Source organism: Sinocyclocheilus grahami, unplaced genomic scaffold (genome assembly GCF_001515645.1).
Source record: "Sinocyclocheilus grahami isolate Dianchi unplaced genomic scaffold, SAMN03320097.WGS_v1.1 scaffold161.1, whole genome shotgun sequence".
Classification (NCBI taxonomy): Eukaryota; Metazoa; Chordata; class Actinopteri; order Cypriniformes; family Cyprinidae; genus Sinocyclocheilus; species Sinocyclocheilus grahami.
In genome coordinates, this window is record NW_015505340.1 from 905,825 (window position 1) to 933,206 (window position 27,382).

Genomic DNA, 27,382 nt, shown 5'->3' on the forward strand with positions numbered 1-27,382 from the left:
ATTTATAGCCACAGAATGACTATGTGTGGATTTCTGTTTGTAGCTGACTTACAACTGGATACTTTTTTTGTTATTACAAAAACAAAAGCATGTCTGATATGGCATTTCATTTACACTGAACCAGTGCCTACACTAGGATTTCGTTCTGCAATTTCTGAAATGCATATCTAGTTTGCATTCAAATATTTGCAGTGGTAAAATGGCTAAATTTGCTCCAATCTAGACAGTCACTTTTAAAGTCACCATAAAGCCCAACAGCAGACTGATATAAATCAATACTGCCATACTTGACATCATATGGCTGTCAAAATAATCTCAAATCAAACTTTGAGAAGAGATCATTATGCCATGGAGTAATACATCCATAAATAAAATATTATTCAGTGCTGAACTTACTTCTTGGGTGTAGGGTCGTCGATCCGGTTGGCCAGTTGGCTCTGGCTCTTGCTGCGCGTGAGAGTGATGTTGGGCAGGAGGTTTAGCAGCTTACGGGATGGAGGTGGTGGAGTTCGTGGGGGCTTTAGTTTGCCATACCTTCTCTGTGGCGGTGTGGCTGGAGGGGTGGACAGCAGCCCAGAGGTGCAGCGGTTCAGCTGCGGGGAGGATGAAAAAGGGTCCATCAGCCCATCACAGTGTGGGTGGACAATTGTAGGGAAGTCCGTTGAGGGTAGGGCAGAAACAGAGACACAGGAACGAGGGGCAGGGAAAGCAGAAGGAGGGGGCCAGCTGGTTGGGTTGGGACTGTAAAACTGATGTGCACGCATAGAACAAGACAGCGGATCAGCAGAGGTACTGTCACGGTGAGTGGGTTCTGCTATCCACGGGATACCCTCTTTCCTCAGAGCTCCCCCTAAAACAGAAAGAGTGAGAGACAATTCAGAAGCAGGTGGATGATCAACGCAATGCAGGGCTCCAGAACTCAACTCAAATGACTGCTCACCAGTGTTATTTTAGTGTTATTTATATACTATTATAGTATATTTATTGATATTTTGAATAAGCCTTTATTTTTATATGTTTTGTTGTAATTTTAGTGTACGTTATAGTATTTAAAATGTATAGTATATACAATTTTATTTAGTTTTATTTTATTTTTATTTCAGTATTTTTAGTACTTCAACTTATTTGATTTCAGTTAGTTGCCAAGGCAACATTTCTAATTTTAATTTTTTTTTTATGTTTTTAAGTTTTATGTTTTATTATATTAAATTAAAGCAGTGAAAAGTATTTTAACTTTTCAGTTAACAATGACAACTGTTGTTCACAAATGCAATCAAAATTTAACTTTTGCCATTGGCGATGGTCTGGAAAACTTAGTGTGCCGCTATATATGGTTTTGTCAAATAACAATTCATGAGCATCTCATCATGTATTTTAATACATATTAAAATGGGTGAATTTTTTAGCATTAATTCAGTCTTCAGTGTTACACGATCCTTCAGAAATCACTTTAATATGCTGATCTGGTGCTCAAGAAACATTTCTTATTATTGTCTTAATTTATTTCCGTTTCACTGCTTAATATTTTTGGGGAACAGTGATATATTTTTTCAGCATTCTCTGAATAGAAAGTCCAAAGGAACAGTATTTACTTGAAATAGAATTATTTTGTAAAATAATAAAAGTCATTATAAAATACATTCTTGCTGAATAAAAGTGTTCATTTATTTCTTTCAAATTTTTTTGTCTATATGCTAAAATACTAAAATGGCCAACAACTAAAATCAGAGCCTAGAGCAGGAAGTCGTAGTGTGCTTGAAGTGTGTGTGGAGGAAGGAGTCAGCAGTGACCTGTGTCAGTAGCGCTCTTGAGACAGGAGAGGGCAGCAGTGATGCGGGAACACTCCTCACTGCTAGAGCCCAGTCTTTTCATGGTGTCTTCCACCTGCGCACTGGACATTTGCAGCAGAGCATCCAGAGACAGCTTCACAGGGACGGCCTGGAAGACAGAAGAAAACATTAATCATGGCATTTATAGGCAGAAATGGACACAGGTGATTAATTGCACATTATTCAACATCATACATCTAAACTGATATTTAAAACAACAGCACTAGATATTCACTTCATGACTCAGTATTATCTTATTTGGCCAGTATTTGACCAGAGTCTATGGCATTTGTGTGGCTGTAGACAGACAGAATAGAGTCTCTATATCAATTAGAGAAAGATTAGGTGATAAAGCCCCCTGGAATCCCCCTGCCGCCACTAAGACTGCTGGTATCTCCTGGCACCAGACTGAGCCAATGTCCAGATACCAGTTTTCTTTCTCTGTCTGCCCATCTCTGTTCCATTCCTCCACCCTACAACATTCCTGCACTCTTTGGCATCTCCCTGCCGTATTTCAATTCTCACCCAAAACACACACACACACTCTCTCTTACTCAAACACATGACTGAGAAGCTGCCCAGCAACAGTTATAGTTGTGGTCAGTGTAGTCTCCATAGTAAATGAATAGATAAAAGGACACATGAGGCACTTTGGTCTAAAGGATCAAGGGAGGTACATAAAGTCTATCAATAGAGAAAATGGGGTGAATCAGAATCATCAACACAGGGTTAGGGTTTTGATTATATAGTGCACATCAACATAAAGCGGTTTCAGATGGTGGATGGTCAAACATTGCTAAACATTAACAAAACAGACCAATTAGGTGAATAGCAATGTGTGTGTCTGGTCCTATGGAATCGTGCAACTACAGCTGTGTTTACCGATAGCAGGGATGTGTGTGTGTGTGTTTCACACACAGCTATATAAGCTTCACTTCAAGGACAAAGCTATCAATTAAATGTGGAAGGTTTTCCATTTCCCAAAGTGACACTACCTGAGTCACCCTGGATTGACAGAAAACAAATTTTCATCTCCAACACTCCTTACTTTTCTTTTATGCAAAATTCACACACTTTTATTTCACACCATTCACTGTCATCAATCAAATTATAGAACCAGAACTAAAGGTTGTAATATACAGTATACTATATACGTGTTGTTACGGTTAACTAAAACGAATAATAAACTAAAAAAAAAAAATTCAGTAATATAAAAAATCTAATATAATACACAAAATAAAAGAAATATTATATGAAATTTTTTTACTTAAAAAACTGAACTAAAGTTTAAAGTACTAAATTTACATTCAACATGAACATAAATAAATTAAAGCTAAACAGAAATATTTTTTTAAATGGCAAAAGCACTTAACAAAACTACTAAAACTGAAACTAAAATGAAAATAAACTAAAAATAGAAGCTAAACTATAAAAATCTAAATTTTAATAAATATTATAGTATATAAACAATACAAAAAAAAATAACATTAGAGTATATAAATATAATTCATATAAATATTCAGCTGTTCCTCTTTAAAAAGAAAATGTATCAGCTGTATGTAAAGTGAGCCACATTTATTTTAGTTTTTTGGCTTTTTTTATTTAACAATTTACTTGTGGAACCATATCAAGATCCCGGTATCTCTGAAATTGAACCATATATTGCCTTTAAAATTAGGACACCATAAAAAAAAAGTAAGTTTGTTAGTCTGATTCTGTACTAATTATTGATTTGTTTAAAAATGAAAACCAAAAGTGATATAAGTAAAAAACAAAACAAAAACAAGGTATATGCATATCCCCATTTACACACGTAATTGTGTTTGTATGAGGTGGGTGTGTGTAATACACCAAATCAAAAACAAGTTAAACAGCCTTCTAAATGACATGCACGGCACTCAGGGGAATGGAAATCTCCCAGCATCCTCATGGAGACTTCCTTTTTGAACAAGAGCCAGAGATTAGAATTAAGAGCATAGATCTCTTCTCAACAAATACTACAACATCATCCACTCATTTAGCTTATAACCAATATGAACTTAAGCCGAGTCTAAATCAAACCAATAAGCATAATCTCTACACAAACATACAGTAACATGAATACATATTTATCCAATGGACATATTAATGTTTATTCTCTCTTCTGTCATTCAGAAAACACAACAGAATGCATAACGAGGATGTAAAATGCACCTCTTGATTGCTCTATACGACGTGTACCTACGTCCAAGTTAATAAGTACATGAATTACTGTGTTAAAACAGACAAGCTTGGGCAGAGAGCAGGTGAAATGACACATACCGATACCGAGGTGATGTCTGAACACGCCTTTTACCTGCATTTATGAGCTGACGTAACACAGGGAGTGATGCTCTGAACATAAAAGCAAGACACAGCATTACGATAGCTTCCATCCAAACAAACACTCACAAACTCCCACCCACTGCAATTAAAATCACCCAGGTGAACTCCCCTAACAAACAATTCTTTAAGATATGTCGTTATCAGGGACAGTTTCTGCTGGTCTGTCAGTAAAGCTTCACATGAATCTACAATCAAACAGAAAAAGTGTGACAGTGGGTGCTTACAAATGAAATAAATAGATCAAAATCACCAAACTAAAATGAAAATAAACTAAAAATAGAAGCTAAACTATAAAAATCTAAATGTTAATAAATATTATAGTATTTAAACAATACAAAAAAAAATAACATTAGAGTATATAAATATAATTCATATAAATATTCAGCTGTTCCTCTTTAAAAAGAAAATGTATCAGCTGTATGTAAAGTGAGCCACATTTATTTTAGTTTTTTGGCTTTTTCCGCCTTCAACAAAGAGCTTCAGTGGAATTTCAACTTGATAAGTATCTCAAACAAATGGAAAACAAGGAATTTCCTCACAAGCTTGTGAGTCTGCAAGCCTCTTGACATGAGCCTGATGTGTTCAAGTATAGCGTTAGTAGACATCTGCCGTTGGTACTTCTGTTTGCAGACTTTCTATGACCACAGAGGCTTGCATGCAGGCAGGAAACCGACAAACATCAAAAACAAAACACAGTTGACAAAGTCTTAAAATGAGACTCTAAAATATGAAGCAGTCAAGCTTACTATACCATGAGAGATTCTCCACTGAAGTTGTCCTTTACTAAATCTCATATCCCAGAAACAACAAACCGAAGTCTCTCCTCAAAGTCTCAAGTCAGTCACGCTGTGAGAGCTGCTCCCTTCCAACCCAAACTTCCCCTCCTACTCGTCCTGTCCCTCCTCCCTTTCCCCACTGTCCCTCCCCTCTATCCCTCTTTCCTTCCTGTTAACATGCCTGGGAAGTCTCTCCACAGCTCTGGACACTCCTCCTAAAATCACATGGTCACCAATAGATGCATTTGGTTTGTCAAATCACCAAATGCATGAATATGACAACTTAACAACTTCCATGTTAATGTCAAATTAGTACAGTTTTTTCATTTAGAAAAAAAAAATTCAATACATTTTCAAAAAAAAAATTTATGGGAAAAAGTGGTTATTTTAGCCATAGTGGCACAACTTAATTATTAAAAGGTCAATTTTGTCACTTTTATGTGACAAATTTGTATTTTAATAAATAAATACAAAATACCAATTTGTCTCATAAAAGTAACAACTAATTAATTGATTGATTTTAAAAATTGCAACTAAACTTGATAGCCGTGAATTTTCAGCTTCAACATCTTGTTTTTAATACTGAAGTTGTCCTTTACTAAATCTCATATCCCAGAAACAACAAACCGAAGTCTCTCCTCAAAGTCTCAAGTCAGTCACGCTGTGAGAGCTGCTCCCTTCCAACCCAAACTTCCCCTCCTACTCGTCCTGTCCCTCCTCCCTTTCCCCACTGTCCCTCCCCTCTATCCCTCTTTCCTTCCTGTTAACATGCCTGGGAAGTCTCTCCACAGCTCTGGACACTCCTCCTAAAATCACATGGTCACCAATAGATGCATTTGGTTTGTCAAATCAGAGGCCAAATGCATGAATATGACAACTTAACAACTTCCATGTTAATGTCAAATTAGTACAGTTTTTTCATTTAGAAAAAAAAAATTCAATACATTTTCAAAAAAAAAATGTATGGGAAAAAGTGGTTATTTTAGCCATAGTGGCACAACTTAATTATTAAAAGGTCAATTTTGTCACTTTTATGTGACAAATTTGTATTTTAATAAATAAATACAAAATACCAATTTGTCTCATAAAAGTAACAACTAATTAATTGATTGATTTTAAAAATTGCAACTAAACTTGATAGCCGTGAATTTTCAGCTTCAACATCTTGTTTTTAATGAGAAAAAGTGTTCTTTCTGACAATTTCAACACTTTTGTCCAAAAAACAAAACCTTTAAAATGGACTTGCCATGCTATAAACTAGTTAAACAATGTTTTCTTACTTTTATTCTTTAATTTTGCACTCCTAAAATGCTAAATTGAATTAAAACAGATCCAACGTCTCACAAGACTCTTTTCTGATCCAATCTGTTGTTTTTGTGTAAATGCCCCCAAGAAACACTTCTGGTAGTGGTTGGATGAACTTGAAACCAACTTTATTATACAGGGTTTCCTTAATACAAATTATGCAACTAGTCTTTCTGGCAGCCCACTGATTAGTCGACTTTTAAAATATGCAATTTTGCACATCTTTATTGTCAGCTCCACAACCGCTAACGGAGCAGACATTACTGATACCACACAAATTCCACTGCTCTACAAAAATACATTTATGAGGCTATTAACAGAGCAGGATGTCTTTTGACTGTGTGACTGTGAAACAGAGATTAATGAGGGTTAGGCTGGCCTAAGTCCTTCTTTGACCTGTCACCATACATTTTGTGCATGAGTGCTCATCCCTGGGCCAAAAGAGAGGCCACATTAGAGGAACAAAGGCGAGCGAGAGAGGGGGTACAGCACAGGAAACAGAGGTTTGGGTGAGATTGCATTCGTCACAGACTCTTTTTCTTTCTATCTATTTCTCTTTATCTTTGCCTTAAGGAAGGCCTCCAGTAGATCCACAGGATGTGACCCACAAAAAAATATGATTCACACAACCACTCCTGCCTGTGCCCTTTAGACTTACTCAATAACACATGTTGGCATGTTGTGGACTGCCTAAACTCAAACGCTCCAAACCCTGGTTGATTTAAATTAAGCATTATATTTCATAAGTGACTCTCAGTCCATCACCAGCAACAGGAACAAACTGAAAAAACAACACAAAATTGGATGGTGTGTCATGGTTGTTGCTGCACTTTCACTCTTATTGAGCAATGGGAAACCCCATCACTGCTGCACCCGGGAACATCAAGGAATGAGTCACAATATACAAAATAATTCAAGTGTAAAGACACCAACTTGTGACATCAGTTTATACTCACTGACTCTCACAGACAACGGACATGCATACAGTGGGTACGGAAAGTATTCAGACCCCCTTACATTTTTCACTCTTTGTTATATTGCAGCCATTTGCTAAAATCATTTAAGTTAATTTTTTCCTCATTAATATACACACAGCACCCCATATTGACAGAAAAACACAGAATTGTTGACATTTTTGCAGATTTATTAAAAAAGAAAAACTGAAATATCACATGGTCCTAAGTATTCAGACCCTTTGCTCAGTATTTAGTAGAAGCACCCTTTTGATCTAATACAGCCATGAGTCTTTTTGGTTATTTTAGCATTATTTAAACTCTATTATAGTTGTCATTCATATTTTAAATTAGCTTTTATTTTTATATTTTCAGCTTTCATTTGAATTCTAGTTCAATTTCAGTTTATTTTTATTTCAGTAGTATTTTAGTTCAGTTTTAACTTTTATTTATTTCCAGTTAGTCCAAACTAACTTATTTCAGCCAAGGAAACATTTCGTTTTTTTTTTTATATTTATATTTTAATATATTTATTTCAGCTTCATTGAAGTTAAAAATGCTTGTTAAAGTTTTAGCTTTAGTTAATAATAGCATAAACACACTTTCAAGCAAAACTGACTTCAGTTCATACAAACACAAGTAAAAAGCACATTTAGACTAGATGGTTAAAAAAAATTAAAATAAAAAAACCCCCAGTGAAATTAGTTCTTAAACTAGTGATAGCATCATTAGCTTACAGATGCTACTTGTGTTTGATATCTTATGTAATGCAATGACGTTCAGACATTTTATTTGTGACCTAGATGGCATGAAATCAGAATGATTAAACATGATCAGATATGAAGGGTATGATAACGGATGTTTTTTTGTTGTTGTTTTTTTTACAGATATGGATATCATCAGACACCCTAGATAGTTCTCCATTTCTAGTACCTGTAATGTAAACAAATACACACAAAGCAGTAGCAATAAGAAGACAGCAGCAGAGGTGTTTCCTTGTAGTTCTGTAGATGCACCAGAAACCACGAGTCACCCGTATGCAAAACGTCTTCCCTAAACTGTCTAATCATGCAAATACAACCACACTGGCCCCAGTCCCATCTTGTCTGCCCACAGGAGAAATAGCATTCCTCTGCTTTTTCTGAGAAAGCACTATCCCATTATACTGTGATACACTGGGGCAACTGGATTCCCTGCTGTCCTCTCTGAGAGGGGCCGGCTGCCCACATGCATGCATTCCTGCTCTGTGAATCACACTATAGCAGCCTGGTGTGATACATTTAGAGAACAAACTCATTGAGTTAGGGCAGGGATAGTCAAGTGGTGGGTCACGACTCAAAATTGGGTTTCATGTTATAGGTATAAACAATGCAAAATGAAAGTAAGATATAAAATAAGTAAAACTGAATAAAATAAAACAAAACTGCATATTTATGTTAAATAATTAGGCTTATCATACATCAACATACAACACATATGTAACAGTAAAAAATAGACAAAGTAAAAGAAAATATTATCCAGACTACATTAAAAAAACCTTTACGATGACCACAATATTTTTTATATTGTTAATTACTATATTTTTCTTAAATTAAAAAAATTCCTAATTTAATAATTAATATTAACATTTTAATTTGCTTTTAAAGACATTTTTGTTTTATGTTTGTACAATTTTGGTACTGTATTGGGTCATCACTTGTCAAACGTAAAATCTGGGTCCTGAAGCAAAACCAGGCCACAGGCTGACGCAGACAGACAAGAGATGGTCTGTTGTGAATATACAATGACAAGGCAAGTATTTTGGGACAACGGAGAGAGAGGAAAACTGGAGGAGACATAATAAGAAACACACAAAAATCATGCTGTCCTACCGCAGTAACCGAAGTGAAGCAGTCAGCTAATCAGAGGCATGCCTCAAAGTGACCCCTCCTGTCCCCACTGGGATAAATTGTTTCTATGTCTAGTTTTGTTTTTCAGTCTTGCATACGTTGTTTATTTCCCTGTGCTGTCTGTTTCTGTGTCTAATGAGGACAAACAAGTCTGCGCATTTGCCAGGCAGTCATGAATGCAGTGCTGTTCTGCTCAGCTTTGTGTATATGACAGTATGGGGTGGTGGGCAGAGAGAGAGAGAGAGAGAAAGACAGACTCCTTTTGGAGTCCAAAAATAGACTGACGGGACAGTTTTTGACACGGTGGCAGACGCTGCACATTCTGAGCTTTGGAGTGGGATCAGGTGTGTTCAGTCCACAGAGGACTGAAACGCCACAGAGACTCTCAGCAGCAAACAAGCAAAACATCTTCCCTCTCCTGCCCAAATCCTCCAATAACATTCATTTTTTTTAAAACAGACATTCATTAAGTAGAAGCTACAGTTTAAGAAGTCTGTTTTTAATATGAACTGTACTTTCATGCTTTAAATGTTCCTTTAAATTTCCAGAATACAGAAGTGCCTTATTGCATTTAATAATATGGTTAGTAGATAATAAAACAATAACGTAAAAACTTAAAATAATATTTTAAATGTTAATTTTTCATGTCATTTATGTATGCATGTGTTTTTTATTTATATTTATGCTACATTTTTAATGAGTGAATATAAAATAAAAGGGAAAATAAAATACAAATACAATAAAATAGAAAATAAAATAAAATAAAACAAAATACTGAACAAACAAAAAAATCTAATACCCAAAAATGGCCCATTAGCTGAATAAAGGTCATGAAGAAGGGAAATAGGATCAACTTTAAAATCCCTCAAGATAATAAAGGAACTAAGAAAAAAATACATTCAGTACAAACAAATATTGGTACCTCTATGAGCTCTGGCCGGAGGTTGATGGTGTAGAGCCAGTCTGTGAGTTGTGGGTAAGAGTCCAGCGCCAGTGGTCTGTCACTCTCTGGAACACTCTGCTTCCACTCTAACTGTTTACTGATGTACTTCACCAGCTTCACCTGTAGATGGCGATCACACACACACACACACACACACACACACACACACACACACTAGAGCGCGCACACACACACACACACACACACACACACACACACACACACAGACTTATTAGACTGGTGTAGCAACAGCTTTGTGAGACAACTCATTGAGTCATCTGTTTGCTTTTTAAATTGACACCATCTATCCCTAATTAGTTGTTATACCTTCAAAAGAAGATAAATTAACCTCTTATTAAGTTAACATGAAGCTCTTTGTAGATTAAGATCCTTTGAGAAAAGGATCATCAGGATAACATCAGACACAAAGGCAAAAAAAAATTCTATTTTTTATTTCTAATTTCATGGCATATGTTTCAGAGCACTTCAGAGAAAAAGAGCTGTTTCAAAGTCCCCAGTTAGATGCCACAGAAGTTTGAAATCAGTACACCAATGAGGGACAAGCATGTTGATAATTCAGCACGAGCATTTTTCTCTAAACCTTCGTGTCCGCAAGCAAGCGTTGCACACAGAATGCAAAGTGAGAACAGAGCAAAGGAAATCCCCATGTGTGACTTCATTGTAAACGGTGGGCAATGAAAATGTGTGTTGTGCGTGTGTGGTGTCAGTAAAACAACCGAATACAGTGCAAACAAACAGTGTACACAAACACACCACACTTTTCTTCAGTTCAAGTACCAGCCAGTGCATCCATCCGTCATTTTTTTACCATCACTAGACTGATATTAGGTTAAAAAATAACAAGCCAATAACGTACAATGCCCACAGGACAAAGATGTTTCAGACGTGCCCTCCCTTTGTTGCCGTAACGCTCCCACTGCAATAAACAGCGCTGTCTATAAATAGACACTGGTTATCATGGCAAGGGAGTCTGGACTCTTTCTCATGGGGGCGTCTGTTCCGCCACTATGGCAACCCTGGCTGGAACACACTTGGCGGCTGCAGCCAGAGTCCCATGTGACATCATGGAGCAGCGAGACACTGCGGTCCACAGGTTAACAGAAACCACCACACACCTGCCTCTACAGGTACAAGTTCAAACACCTCGGAGACAACCACAGCTGCAACTATGCTCATAAAGAAGAGGCTGTTTTCACTGACTAAAAGCTATGAAGGTTGCTCAGAAATAAAAAGGTTACTTTAGGACTTGGTTCCATAGGAGGTTTGGTTTTTTAGTTAATTCACTTAATTTACTACAAACTGCATGAAGTGGAAACAATAGTGGTACTCACCTTGTTTGAATATATATATATTAGGGGTGTAACGGTACACAAACATGACGGTTTGTTACGTACCTCGGTTTTGATGTCACGGTTCGATACAGTTTTGGTACAGCAGGGGGAAAACAAATTATATATATTTTTTTAATTAAACAGTGGTTTACTGAACAAATTGCTCTTTCTTTAAACGCCGTTATAATTAAAATAAATTTTCTTAAGAATAAAAATCTACCACTGCTTATGCTCTAAACTATAGTGAGCCCTTTTACATTAGGCCTACTATAAGGTTACTGTTAACAACAGAGCCCAAACTTAAATTTAATTACTATTTATTTTTTAAATATAACAAGCAACACTCAACTTTTAAAAAATTATGCAAACATGTAAATAGCACATAATGCAGTTTTTAAATTAACTTCTAAATTATAACAATTATTGTTGTTGAAATATATTCATTTACACAGTGCCTCGCATTACTCGTTTCATAACAGATTTTTTTAAACATTAAATAATTAAGACATCACTAACAGGTCAAGTAAAATATAATGAGTATATAGTCTATATTTCGCCAAATGCTCTCTGCACTTCATTTATAGCGCACTAACGAGCTGTGGACACTGATGACTTGCCTGAGGTAAACGAAACGCTACGTGACATTTTGTTTACAAGCTGTTTTATTGCCGTCTTTCCCAGGTTGAAACGCTGATTGAGCGATTACATGAGGCGTGAGATGTTCATTCATGTTTATTTCACATTAAAACTAGTAGTAAAGAGGTAGGGATGATCGCGCTCCATGCTGCGATTGAACTGAGGTTTACAGCGATCTGTCGTGCTACATCAAAGAGTGCCAAAACAGCATTTATTGTTTGAATTTCCTGAAAAAAAGGACATAATTTGAAATATGAGACTTTGTTTCATATTAAAAGTAACAATATATAAAACTGGAAGTTTCCAATGAAGTTCCGCTCGTGCAGTGGTTAAAACAATGCTGTATTTGTTCGGTACACGTGCGTACCGAACCGAAAGGCCCGTACCGAAAATTTTCAGAACGAATACGTGTACGTATATATATAGATAGATAGATATATAGATATAGCTATACACTACCATGCAAAAACATTTTTTTTTGTAAGAAAGAAATAAATTAATACTTTTATTTAGGAAGCATTAAATTGATTGGCTGTAAAGATATTAATAATGTAACAAAATATTTCTATTTCAAATAAATTAATTTTGTTCTATTTATTTTGTTTCAATTCATTAAAGAACCCTAAAAAAATGTATCACATTTTCAGAATCTTCAAGGAGCCTTTTAGCAAAGCTCAGTCGTGACTGCATGTGGCCTTTCATGAGGAGTGGCTTTTTTCTTGCAACCCTCCCATACAAGCCACATTTGTGGAGAATTTGTGATATTGTTGTCACATGCACACAATAACCACTATTTGTCATAAATTCCTGCATTTGCTTCAGAGTTGCTGTGGGCCTCTTGGTTGCCTCTCTGACCAGTTTGCTCCTGGTTCTTTCATCCAGTTTGGAGCGACATCCCGATCCAGGGAGGGTCTGTGTTGTACCAAATACCTTCCACCACTTAATAAAATAATTCACTGTGCTTCTAGGCATTGATAAAGCCTTTGAAATGTTTTTGTATCCATCTCCTGACTTGTGCCTATCCACAACTTTATCCGGAGATCTTTTGATCGGTGTCTATAGTTGATTGTTTGTTTCAGTTGCACTACCGAGGACTGAAATGCTCCAGGAAAACTCTTTTCATGCTGAGCTAATCAAAATGACCATAGCTGATCACAGCTGAAAGTCAAATGGCTTTGTGTGCCATAGCTACACCTGATTGAGTTTACAAATCATTTTTAGGAGGGGGTGATCCTTTTTCCAACTCAGTGGTTAATTTTTTCATGTCTTTTTTCTGACATGTTGGTGTCACTTGGATGTTATAAGTTGATTAAATACAGCTGGATAAAACAAAAACTGTGTCCGTCTTCATTTCAGGCTGCAAAGCAACAAAATGTGATCATTTTAAAGGGGGGTGATTCTTTTCTATACCCACTCTAAAATATATTATAATATATTATATATATATATATATATAAAAATATATTGGCAAAAATTTCACATTTCAGTTGTTTTCTGATTTACCTGACCTTTCATGTCATATAAAGAGTCAAGACAGTGAAAGTGCGTCAGAGCAGACTGCGTTGTTGAGCAAGAACAGTTGTAGCACCAGTCGTTTATGCAAACCACCAGAGTGCAAGAATAATTCAAATTATTTCTAGATTTCACACATTGTTACACATCATAATTTTTATCAAAACTCATGCTCTATCTAGAGATCACCACAGAGAAATACACTATTTTGTCTACAAGAGCTTTGGTAGGTCACAGTGGCAAATTCGACTGAACCTGTAGCCCAGCAACCAGCCACCTGTGCAGTTGATTAGCGCTCTCCATTCGTATCACGGCACTCGAGAAGAGAGCAGCTGCAGTGTTGGAGCACCTTACTAGCAGTTAATTCTACTGAGAGACAAGACAGCAGTGGATGGCTTTATGTATGAGCGTATTATCACCTCACCCAGGCAAAACCGCCAACACAGTATGTAGTGCAGTCTTCAAAAGAGAACGAGAGCAGCGTATCATTAAAGTTTCAGGAGGTTTATAGCAGTCTTAGAAGCTGTTCTGGCTTTTTTCTCTTTGTACTATCTGAGAATGCCCCCATTTGATGCTGATTTGATGCATCGGTCGGCCACGAGCGAACCTCGAAGACAACAGGGTGTTAGCTTGCACCAGACATAGCCTGGCACAATGTGCAGGAGTGCGCCTGTATTCAATGACTATCTCTCCTCTCATCTGCCATCTCCGTTACACCTCTCAAGGGGCGGCTGGAGTATGGGGCAGGGGGGACCTGCTTAACTAAAGTGTCTGCGTGAGACCGGAGAGGATAGATTGAGAATCTTTTGTGACATTTGAAAGCACCCGGCCTCTTAGATGCAAAATGAGCTTCATATTACAGAATTAAGAGACACAATCCATAAGGGGAGATGGTGTCTGTTACTACAGACCTCTGTGAAAGTTATAAAAGTGAGTACATTGGCAATCAAGAGTGTAGCAAGTTTGATGCTGATTTCATCAATACGGTTCCTGGTAAAACGGTGCCACAATCATTTCAGGAAGAAGAGTGTTCCTGGTATGAGTGTGCATGGAGAAAGACATGTGATTAGATGATGTAATTTCCACATCTACTTTCTTTTGTGTAGGCATGCACTCAAATTCTACAAAATCACTTGATTTCATCAAATACAACATGCATAAAAAGGTTTGCAAAAAGTGTCACAGTTGTACCAGATAAGGTAACTGTAGACTGTAGTGGAGTGGCGTGGATCCTGTTACACACTGTGTCACCAATACAAGCAAACCTGCTCCTATTGTTTCTGACAATAACATAAAAGCATATGGGATAATGCATGCTAGGTTTAAACAACCAGACTACCTGTAAAAATCACTATTTTTTTCAGTTCAGTGTGGCACATGGCAATAGATCCATTAAATGATTTGTCTCAAGTGCTGGCTGGGTAGTAACTGATTACATGTAATCTGGATTACGTAATCAGATTCCAAAAATTAACTATTTGTAATTAGATTAAATTACATTTTAAAATACTCGTCTACAGTAATCAGACTACAGTTACTTTTTTATGGATTATATGATTGCATATTTACAAAATAGCAATACATTATCCATAATTTATTGATTCACACTAATTCCTCTTTATCATCTTTTAAACTTTCCTTTATAATATAGCCTTCTGCTTCTATACATTCAGAAAGTCTTCCAGTTTTGTGGACATTCACAGAGATCAGTCATTAGTCAGGTGGCTACACAGCATTTGACCACTGGATTTACAAAAATCATTTTTTTTTTTTTATTATCACTCTGTATATTATTTAACCATATATTCCATGTCTTTGGAAGGCTTTTGTCTTTCAAACACCTTAAAATGCACAAATTCACAAACATTTTTGTCATGTGATCCTCTTTCACATAATATATAATTATTTGAAGTACCCCTGAGATTTTAAAATAAATATTTGAATAATTAAATACCACATTTGCATGTTCACAGTTCTCTGATGTTGGTTATGGTCACATGACAAGCAGGTAAACAAATACGATATTTAATTTTTTTAGTGTTAAAATAAAAAGTGTTTTATTTTGATTGATTTTTAAAAGGACTTATTTTAAATGTAACATTTTTATTATTAGCTTTTCATTGAACTCATAAACCCCTTGCAGTTCCTTCACAAACCCCAGTTTAATGTACTTCATGTTAATAGCAACAAATGGAATATATTTTCTTTGTATTTTTATAAATATGGTACAAGATAATCCTGTTTAAATCAATGTGATAAACGAGTTAGGTCTGATTATATTACTTAAAATGCGTAATGTAATGGATTATGTTACAAACTACAATTTTTGTCATGTAATTTGGAATCAGTAACGGATTACAATTTGTTAGTCTCAATGATTAAATCAAAAACAGAATGTTTAATAGAAAAAAAAACATGGATGAAAAATTGCTAATAAAGGCAAGTCAAGCACACACACACACAAAAATAAAATGTACAGCTCTAGACAATAAAGTGCAATGGTTCGTGGAGCATAAGACACAACAAAAGAGAAAGAGGGGGGAAAAAAAAGATAAAGCTGTTGAAAAACCACATGGGGATTTCCTGATATGAACAAACATTAGCCGGTTGAGAGGCCTATGCTCCACCGCATCTAATGGGCCTTGCAGTGATGTGTTAACTTTCCATCCATAGAAACAAAGTGCAAATGAACCTTAAAAAGCCTTTGATGAGCACTCACATTATACCAAACAAAGACTTGTATTTCCCAGAAACCAAAACTGAGACGCAAGGGAGTTGTGATTCTTCAAAATGCGTTTTTCCCAGATCTCTTCAGTCAATTAAAGGTGCTGTATGTAGGATTGACGCCGAGTGGTTGAACTAGGTATTGCAGACCAAATTAAAAATATTGGAAAGGGTTTTTTTTCACCCAGTCCCTCCTCCTCAGACTTGACGCACACGCAGGATGCCAGATTGACGACACCAACAACCATCTCTCAAATGCATCTCCAATATTTATTCTGCTTTTATTATACCGTTGTTGATCATAAAGTTTTTTGGATGGATGTCGAAGCTAATTAGGATGGGCAGAAAGTTCTATTTCCCGCTCTGACCCCTTTCGTTTGCCAGCTTCCATGACTGAAATGAAATACGCTGTGTTTCCCGCCAACTGGCATCCCGGGGTGCCGAAATACAATTGGGTACACTGGTAGTGGGCGGGTTTCACAAACCAAAACAGAGACCGAAATTCCGGCCCGGAACGCACATTTTCAAAGGAGAATAACTGACTGTAGCATTGTTTTTCAGATAAACAATAATGTTAACTTAGCATGTTTCTTAAATATCTGCAAACATATTATGGTATTTGTATGCTTTAGTAGAGTCAAAAACTTAAATACAGCACCTTTAAGGTCTTTTACATGAAAGAGCATTATCCAGGAATATCACTCAAGTACTTAAGATTGCCACTGCCCTGGCGCTGAAGACAAGACTGTGTCATCAATAGGTTTTATCACATCCAAAAGTGTGGCAATCCTTCTTCCCATCCACTGCAAATTTAATGATTTTGCAATAAGCCACAGACCTGTACTCAAGATAACGGAGCCAAAAAGGTTGTTGCAGGTAGCAATTTAAAAGGAAATCAGCTGAAATATATTTGTGTCATGAGTCAGTGTACTTTCCAGGTTAAACAATAGTAGATCTTTTAAATGGACCACAGGACAGAATAGGTTAATGCTATGTTTTAACCAAGAGCACTTAAAGATACATTGTTCCAAACCTGTATGACTTTCTTCTTTATAACACAAATTAAGACATTTGAAAAGTCTCAGAAAGTCATTGGGATCTCAATGTTGTTTCAACCCCATTGAACTTGATTACAAAAAAAGAAATTCAGGTAAAATATTCTTAGAAATATTGTCAAATAGGTTAGGAACAATATAACAGTAGGTTGAGTTAATGATGACAGGATTTTCATTTCATTTGGGTGAGCTATCGCTTATAATGTTTTCTGATTGGCAGTGGATTTCTAAGGGACATCAGTTCACAGAAAGCTGAAGAAGTTGCTGCTGGAATTGTTATTATAGTTTTAATTTACACAGATGACACATTAAACATGCCCCCCTTTTTCTCCCACTTTGCCTTCAGATGGGGGAGACCCCTTCATCAAGAGTGACGTCACTGCAGCATGATGGGACAGCACCAAATATCCAGCAACGTCAAGTGCACATTGGTAAAACTTGTGTTATCGTAGACCACAAATTAAAAGGTGTTTAACCATCATACTACTCAAATCCTGGTAACTAATTTAACAAAGATTACCCTAGTGGCATCATTACCAGACCGAAAGTTCTCAGACTACAGATCTTTAAGGTCATTTTGAATTTGAGCATAAATCTCCCAAAACTCGCATACAATTATATCAAACTGGTGGGTTTTTGGTGGACACTACATTTTTGTACATTCTCTGTTAGACCAGCTATGCCCATCCACAGGAAATCCCAAAACACAACTCACTGTTTTTTCACCAGCACAAAACAAGTAGGAAATGTGACTTCAATACACAGCACTTCCTGAGCAATAAAAAACTTGCATCTACACATTTTACACAGATGCATGATTTGCTTCTGAGAACACACAGTCTTGCAAACCGACAGACTCAGGCCACAGAGTGGTTGTGACCAGATCTGTCCTGAGCCTGTGGAGAACATTTAGTGATAGCCAGATGACGGCACTGAAAGACAAAGATGATGTGACTTCAACACAAATTTCATTGAAGGGACTTACACTTATCACAAGATGAAGAAATAATGTGCAAGATTAAGCGGTATAATTTCACACTTGAGTGCAGACTGACCAACATTTAGTTCTGAAAATAAACGGCATGAAACAGATGACACACTTCTGTGCTAAACTAGTTTTAAACAGTCCCACAACTCACCAAAGCTTAAATGAGGGCACATATAATACAACAGAAAAGATTTGCATCTCTGTGGAGACAAATACAATTTTAATTCATGAAATAGCCAAAAAAAACTAAAACTGAGTATGTTTCACATGAATCATACAGGATACTGAACTGTTAATGCCACTGCATTTTTTTAATAAATCCTAAAGGGTCCTCCATGATTTGCACCCACAAAGTTGTGCATTTTCAATGAAAGTTGGCAACTACCAATGGGAGGTCCACCTGGGGTGATCCACTTCCTGATACAATTGATTACAGAAGTCAAGCAGCACCACCTACTAGTACAACGACTTGGTGACCTCCAGACAAAATCGTTGTCAATATGAATGCCTGACATCTTTACAAGGGGAGAGTGTGGGTCTACTCACGGACAGAAACGTAACACCCATTGGTTAAGTAATTGTGTAACACATAGTTGTTGGACATCTGCTAGTGTCCAGGTCTGCATCTGTTCCCCTCACTAGATCAAACAAAAACCTAAGGATTTTCTTTTGTTCCCCCATTGAGACAGATAAAAGAGATGTCATTTTGCAAACTGCTTGTCTTCTCCAATATCCATAAACACGCAGTCTACACAGTTTATTCTGAGTGCTTGATGTAACCCTACTCCTAATGCAATTCGGCCTGCCTCTCGCAGGCTTATTGTTCAAGCAGAGAGAGGGAGGAACGCATTGTCTGGACTTTCCACCACTTTTGTTCTTCAGCCCTTTGATGGATGCCCTCTGTCTACACAAAAGTGTTTAGTGGAGTTGCGGCATTATGGGATTGTAGCGTGCAGGGTCAGATTCACTTTCGCAAACCTCCCTCGGATTGAGGAATCTTGCTCACTAATCACATGCATGTGAAGGGAACACACTTGCTAAATATAGGAACAGCCACAATAGCACAAACACACAGCAATCTTTCCAATGGCCAGAGAAGACAAGCCACTAACCAGAGATTCTCAGCTGCCAACCACAGTCATTCCTTCAATGTCTGAATTGTCTCCACTTCTTGAGAACAAGCACAGAGAGACAGCCAGTTCATCCACAGGAATTTTGTGAGATTTACTGGCAGGAATCTAAACGATAATTGCCATTTAGCACCATCTCTCTGTGATTTGCTTTAAGTGTAGGGAAATAGGCCACCAAGGTTATTCAAGTATGCCCAGTGGTAGCAAACAAAGTCCTGCTGAACTGTTTTGGTTACACTGATTGGGATATTTTCAAAGAGGCTATGATATACAGTGGGGAAAAAAAGTATTTAGTCAGCCACCAATTGTGCAAGTTCTCCCACTTAAAAAGATGAGAGAGGCCTGTAATTTTCATCATAGGTATACCTCAACTATGAGAGACAAAATGAGGGAAAAAAATCCAGAAAATCACATTGTAGGATTTTTAAAGAATTTATTTGCAAATTATGGTGGAAAATAAGTATTTGGTCAATAACAAAATTTCATCTCAATACTTTGTTATATACCCTTTGGTGGCAATGACAGAGGTCAAACGTTTGCTGTAAGTCTTCACAAGGTTTTCACACACGGTTGCTGGTATTTTGGCCCATTCCTCCATCCAGATCTCCTCTAGGTCATCGGTTACATCAACAAGTACGTTGACCACCACACTACCCAATATAGGACCTTGGATAAACGCTGAGATACAATGTGTGACAGAACAATCGCTTCTCCGTATTTGGGGTGTCCAATCCTGCTCCTGGAGGGCTACTTTCTTAAAGTCACTCTAGAACTTTAGGATTACTAGAAACCTTTAAGAAGAGATTAGCTCCAAACCTAATCAAACAAAACAGCCTATAACTTTCAGGTAATCCTGAAGACTCTGGTTAAGATTTTTCAGGTGTGTTAGATTAGGGTTGACGCTAAACTGGACAATGGACAGGCGTACTCTACAGAAAAGTGGCTATCCAGGAGTAGGACTGTACAATCAGTATGACTGAAACTTTCCAAAAGGACTGTGTTAGCTCTCTCTGGGCACATTTTGATAACCTCAGGAGATTGGTCTCTTCACTGGGTATGCAAATTGTATCCTTGTAGGTCCAGGAAGTGAGCAGGTAGGGAATCCCGTGCCACCACCCGGATGCTGCAGCGAGGGACTCAGGTTGCCAGGCCACCATGCCCCTTACTCTGAGCTGGCCCTTGGGATGTCAAGTCACCCTTTGAGGCCTGATACCATATTCACTGTGTCTGTCTTCTCTCACCCTGCCACAACTGTCCACTGAAAGCTTTTGATGGCTACAGCTCTTCAACTGAACCTACCCTCTCCACAGGTATTAAAAGAGCCAAGGCCACCAGCTGTTCCTTGACTTCAAAGGCAACCTTTCTCAACAGTGGTGTCACCGGGGTTGTGTACCGAGTCTACCGCAATACCCACCTTGCTGAACTGAGACTGTCATTGAACATCAAAACAATTACATAAGTTGATATCAACACGACAGCCTACAGGGAAAAGGTAAGACACCTCAAAGTCTGGTGAAAAGAAAACAATCAGAAAAAGACATGTTTAGAGAGTTCAGACAAAGATGTGCACCTTAACATTGAGTCCGCTTAAAAGGGGTGGTCTGGGGTACGGTTCAAGTGAACTCCGGTACGCTTCGCTGCTGATGTGAACGCAATTGTACCAAATCATGGAAGTGAACTATTAATGACGCTATTAATGACGTATTATTTGATAAAAATGTGTGTTTGTGTGTGTTTCACTCACTTTCCTGATAAGTTGCAAGCAGAGAGCTGTACATCTCATTTTGGTTCACCTTCAGCATTCTTTAAAGCATTTGCAGTACATTTGTAAGACAGACGAAAGTGCCTTTATGTACTGAAGCTTTGGAAACAAAACCAACGGTTCAAAAACATAAATATAAAAATGCTATGCATTTTGTCGCCTTCTCCTGCGCTGTTGTTACTAAGCAACGGGGAAGCAGCTGCTGGCTTGATGACACAAACGAACCACGGTTCGGACCAAATATTATAATGTGAACACAGTCCAGTGGGGGCGGGGGGTGGGCAATCGAACTCGGCTTCGGACCAAGCAATCAAGTGTGAAGGTACCCTTAAGCTAGCCAGTGAAAACATATGACATATGGCTTCTTCTAGTGTGTCATAGAGAGTACCTGTGTTACCTGCTGGATCACTGTCTGGTAGGGCTGCTCAATTAATCGAATGAGATTGTCATGCGCATTTTGATAGTAATGCCGGTTCTGTAATCAGCAGGAAATCATCATCATGTGCTTTCAGATGGAGCAGAATTTACTACACATAGCCGTAGTTCACTGACAAGTTACGCAAAAAAATTTGCAGATTATTTTATTACGCGATTATGAAATCGAAGAAATCATTCGCGATAATGACAGCTTTTTGCATAGCTTATCAGTGAACTACGGCTCTGTGAAGTAAATGCTGCTCCATCTGAAAGCATGTGAAAATACCACATTTAATAACATATTTAATAACATACAACTCACTTCATAATGTCAGTCGAGTGTTTGAAATAAATCCTTCTGTGAGATGATGTGGCTTCTTACACAGAATAAGGCACGCAACATATTTCATAGTTTTAAGCAGTGATAAAGGCATTGGATTATAAATATACTTTATTTTAATGAAAATTATAATAATAAGAACTCAGATAAACCATATATTGCCGTAGTCGTGTGTTTATTAGTCACGTTGAATCAATGAAAGCAGTTGAATCTTCTGTTTATTCAGCTGCAGCGATAGGCATTTTCTGGGTTTCTTCAGCGCGAGAGCGCCCTCTGGCCTTTGGATGGAAATTTACTGCTGATCACAGAACCGTGCTTCACTGAAAGATACGCATGACAATCGCAGCTTCTGTCGAATCGCGATCTCGATTTCATTTCGATTTATCGTGCAGCCCTACTGTCTGGTATGTTAACTGCTCTGCTTTAGACAAAAGAGCTCTGCTGTGGGTAGTGAAAATAGCTCAGCTCATCACTAGAACCAGATTTCCAGCTTATTAAACAATTAAACATTATCAGTCCATCTCTTGTTAGTTTCATACCCCTACCATCTGGAGAAAGCTCGAAAGCTTGACTCCAAAACCAGTAGACTTGCAGCAAGGGTTAGCTCTGACAATCAACAAATGGACTGTCCACCCCCACTCAATGCAGAAATGCAACCCATAATCCCGACTCTGCTTGTTATTGTTCTCAGCACAATCCTTGCCGCATTACAGTCGTTTTATGAGCACTAGACTCTATGTTTACATCTTGCAATTCAAGTCTATCTGGCATTGTCTGCACACTGTTTTACACCATTTTTTTAGCTTTTATATAGTACTCTGGGTACATATTGCTAACCACTTATTGCATTTTTCTTGTAATTAAATGTAATTAAATTTAATTGCCTTGGGCCACCACACATTATCATAAACTGTTATATAAATTTTGCTGTGGTTTCAAAGGACATGTATTTTATTATTTTTCTTGCACTTGGCTGATAATAAAGAAAGTGATAAAAAACTTCACATGACCTTACTTGAACAAGTGTTTTTCTGAATTTCATCATGTACACAACCAGTAGATAAGTATCGGCAAAACAAGCAGCAGACAAACCACAATGTCACAATTACCTGTGTCTGTGAGAACTAGCATCATCAAAAATTTTAAAGTATAACAGTTTATTTAAAGGGTTAATTCACCCAAGAATGAAAATTAGCCTGTTTTTTACTCACCCTCGAAGCATCCTAGGTGTATGTGACTTTCTTCTTTCAGACGAATCCAATCGGAGTTATATAAAAAATTGTCCTGGCCCCTCCAAGCCTTACAATGGGGGTAAGCGGGTGTTGACTGTCAACAGTCCAGAAGACGTGAAATACAGTGCGTGCATCCATAATAAAGTGAAAGTGACATGACATGTGGCCATGCTGACCCATACTTGGAATTAGTGCTCTGCATTTAACCCATCCAAAGTGCACACACACTGCAGTGAACACACACACACACCGTGAACACACACCCGGAGCAGTGGGCAACCATTTATGCTGCAGCGCCCGGGGAGCAGTTGGGGGTTCGGTGCCTTGCTCAAGCGCACCTCAGTCGTGGTATTGAAGGTGGAAGAGAGCGCTGTACATTCACTCCCCCCACCTACAATCCCTGGCGGTACGAGACTCAAACCGTTTTATTACGGATTCGCGCACTGTATTTCACGTCTTCTAAACTGTTGACACCTGCTTACTCCCATTGTACAGCTTGGAGGGGCCAGGACAATTTTTAATATAACTCCAATTGGATTCGTCTGAAAGAAGAAAGTCACATACACCTAGGATGCTTCAAGTGCGAGTAAAACACAGGCTAATTTTCATTTTTGGGTGAACTAACCCTTTAACAAAGCCTCAAGCCCATCTTGATTATTTAAAGGGGTGGTTCACTGTTTTTTTTTTTTCTAGGCTTGATCGTGTTTATGGGGTGCAGTCTAACGTGTTAATACTTCATTAAAAAAAAACACATTATTTTTCAAATAATTTACCTTTATTCCACACCGCTCTGTCCCTTCTCTGAGAAGCGTGCTGATCATTTCCTGCTTTTATGAAGCCTGCCCTCAAAAATAGGTGATGGGCTCTGATTGGTTAGCTAGCCCAGTGTGTTGTGATTGGCTAAACCGCCTCTAGTGCGTGTCTAAACGTTCCGCCCCTCACCTCAGTGGCATGTCCTCCGGTTGTATTGTAAACAACTGCGTCGTTAATATCTCTTATCAGTTTGAGCCCGGTTTATTGAAGAGGATTGTGCAGAACCTGTGCAAGCACAGCTTTTATTGGTAGGCCTATGTTTTTTGTTTGTTGTTGTCTCATACTTTTCGATATGCTGTTATTTGTAAATGCTACTGCTTATGTTAGCTTTTAATATACGGTTTTATCCTGATTAAAGCTTTAATACAGTACAGCAACTGCACGCGCGTCCATGTTTAACGCTTCTCATAGCTATGTGAAAATAAGTGTATAATTGGAACAGTTCATTGTTGAAGCTGAGCTGAATGAGAGAGAGATGCAGAGTGCGTGAAGAGCAGGGGAATGCGAGGAACAGAATTTTAAAGGGGTCATATGATGCGATTTCAAGTTTTCCTTTCTCTTTGGAGTGTTACAAGCTGATTGTGAATAGATAAGATCCCTGAAGTTGCAAAGACTAAAGTCTCAAAACCAAAGAGATATTCTTTATCAAAGTTAAGACTCTGCCACGCCCCCCTAAAACGGCTCATTCTAACACGCCCCCACATATCTACCTCACTATGTGGAAATATTAGCATAATGCCGCCCAAATGTTCACGCAAAGAAAGAAGGCGTGGTTTCAGTAACCGCAGTTAGTGTTGAAGCAGCATGTCAGGGAGATGCTGTGTGTTTCTAGGCGAAAGCAAAAGCACTTTATTTGGCCTTCCGAAAGTAGATGCATTTAGGAATCTTTAAGATCACTTACAACAGAACAGCAATGCATTTTATGGATGACTGTTTTGTGAACCTAGGAGAGGAGGTAATTCTGACTTTGCTATGACAATCTGGTGCTTCTGAATCAGCTACTGTTTTGTTATTAGCTTAAGTATTTGCTGTGTGTGTGTGTGTGTGTGTGTGTGTGAGAGAGAGAGAGGGGGGCACATCACAGTGGAGTCAGCTGTCTTAACCGTGGCTTGTGTACTGCACACATACCAGCTTCATCACTGTGTCTGTCACGCGACTTTGTTCCCCTTTCGGGCTCTGTCTTTACATTTATTTGTGATGAAGCTCGCGATTATGGTAAGGGGCGCTACATTTCCGACGAGTGCTTGCGGTGTTCGGCCAATCACAATGCACTGGGTCAGCTGGCCAATCAGAGCAGACTGCGCTTGTCGGAAGGAGGGACTTTGTTGAAAATGACGTGTTTGAGAGAGGCGGGGCATAGAGGACCTACAATAATGTACAGTATTTGAAAAATAATGTGTTTTTTGAACATTAAAGCATGTCAGCATATTCTGTTACACCAAATGCACAAAATAATGATCTTTAAAAAAGCATCATATGAAAAAAGACGATATCTCCGTTTGCACTGAACTTTCAGCTTCGTAACTTTGCAGCTATTGTTTATGCTCAAACAGCAACATTACACACTAACTAACGTTAAAAAAGTGAAATCGCAATCAACCACCCCTTTAAAAGTGAGAGTTTGCAAGCTGCGAACATGAAAGCCATGTTTTGATTCAGAGAAGAAGGTGCTTGACCTTAATTTTGTCTTCACAGAAAAGCCACAAATTTATGGTGTTTTATTAAATACAACCATAACAATATTAAAAGTGACGCTGTTCAACAGGTTTGACCAACTTGGGATTTCAGTTCACTTTTGTGGGAGGGGTTAACCACTTGTATGGTTTAACCTGCGTATGGTTAAAAATAGCACTAACACTCCTCTGACATATGCTCCTCTTGTTTGCAGAGCTAAACTAAGATAACAGGCTGTTTGACATGGAACATATAGTTTTAAAACAGCTACAGGACTTTGACTAGTTTACTCTTACAATACACTATTGAAAAAGTATTCCGTTGCAGTGAGAATGAGTATAAAAAATACTCAATATGAAAGCATTTACACCTTCATTTTTGAAAAAAAGGAAAAAAAGTTAATTGCACTACTGCAATAACTTTCTGTAAAATAATTACAAAAAGTGTTTATTGTAAGGCTTAAATGTCTGTTTTGCATCATATAAAGTAAACATATTATTTTCATGACACGGTCATGTGATATTAACATGGTGGTGCCTATAAAGGAGCAACCTGCTCCATGATATTTCTTAACGTGCTGTTCATTTCTTCCAAGTGCAAAACTTTTCTACTTAGCAATGCACAACATTCCACAGGTAAAACTTCACATCAGGAGGGGGTAGGCAGATGCACCCTAAACAACTAGCCTACCTCAAGATCCAGGAAGTAATGTCAGCCATGAGGGGGTTTCCATGACCCTATCATTTATGAATTTGGTGTCAATATATTAATAGACAATAAAATGAATGATGACTTGAAGATGCACCTACAAAGCAAACATCATTATTTAGGCATATCAAGAACTATCATTCACCGTCTAATACTGGATCGCACTAATGTCATGGTACTTATTTGACTTGACTTAACCTGCAACCTGGCATGAACACTGTCTAAATGCCCTGTAGCTTGTTATCCAAGTAAGTTACACAAAGGCAAAAAAAACCCCCAAAAAACATTACCTCCAAAGCGCGTATCTCGTGTTGGGTCAGGTCGTTAGATGCGGCGCACTTGGTCCGGAGCCCTTTTAGACTAGAGATGGAGATCTCGATCAGGTTCTGGATGAGTTCGCACTGGTGAAGCGCGTCCATCCCTGCGTTACTGCCATCGCTCGCGTCCAAATGCTCCTCATCACTTGCGACCATGTTTCCAACTTCGCCAGAGACACTAGTATCCATTCCTCGGCATTGGCACGGCTTTAGGGGCATGGGCTCGAACTGCAGCAAATACTAGTCCAAAGTCATGTTTGTAAATGCATGTAGACTAAACGGAGGTGCCAGTCCTACTCCAAGTTCTGTACTAGTTCAGAGCGCAAGCATACTCCTCAAACATACTTGTGGACAGGTTTGACAGCCAGACAGGACGCGTTGTCAGCTTGTTCCGCCTCAAACGTTGTATGTATATCCCGCGAAGCCCTCTGAGAAGCGCTCGCTTAGGTCTCACCCTCAGTCAGCTGTTTGAAGTAGCGTTTGATGCTTTGCAGTGTGGGAAATGAAGTTTTGTTTACACGCGCATCGGACCGTTTGAGGATCACTTACGTGACTTTAATAGATTTTTTTGTTGTTGTTCAATTTTGGACTTAAAACAAAAGTTGTTAATATGTTTTTTTTTTGCTATTCTGTGTATAGGGACCTTGAACTTGTTAAAAGCGC

The 27,382-nt window shown here is 38.0% G+C and overlaps 1 protein-coding gene across 5 annotated transcripts in view; it reads right to left on the reverse strand.

The window, feature by feature from the left end:
* Positions 1-27,154, reverse strand: part of LOC107592917 (kinase suppressor of Ras 1-like) — a 41,557-nt gene extending 14,403 nt beyond the window's left edge. For 4 of the 5 annotated variants that reach the window (XM_016282498.1, XM_016282497.1, XM_016282496.1 and 1 more), the window contains exons 1-4: positions 26,693-27,154; positions 10,039-10,179; positions 1,791-1,938; positions 397-850 (exon numbers count right to left, since the gene is read on the reverse strand). In XM_016282498.1, the coding sequence (XP_016137984.1) occupies positions 397-850; positions 1,791-1,938; positions 10,039-10,179; positions 26,693-26,938 (989 nt within the window). In that variant the 5' untranslated portion in view covers positions 26,939-27,154. Of the gene's footprint in view, positions 1-396; positions 851-1,790; positions 1,939-4,944; positions 5,050-10,038; positions 10,180-26,692 lie in introns of those variants that run through there. The other variant, XM_016282499.1, reaches the window with a different exon arrangement.
* Between the last annotated feature and the right edge of the window lie 228 nt (positions 27,155-27,382).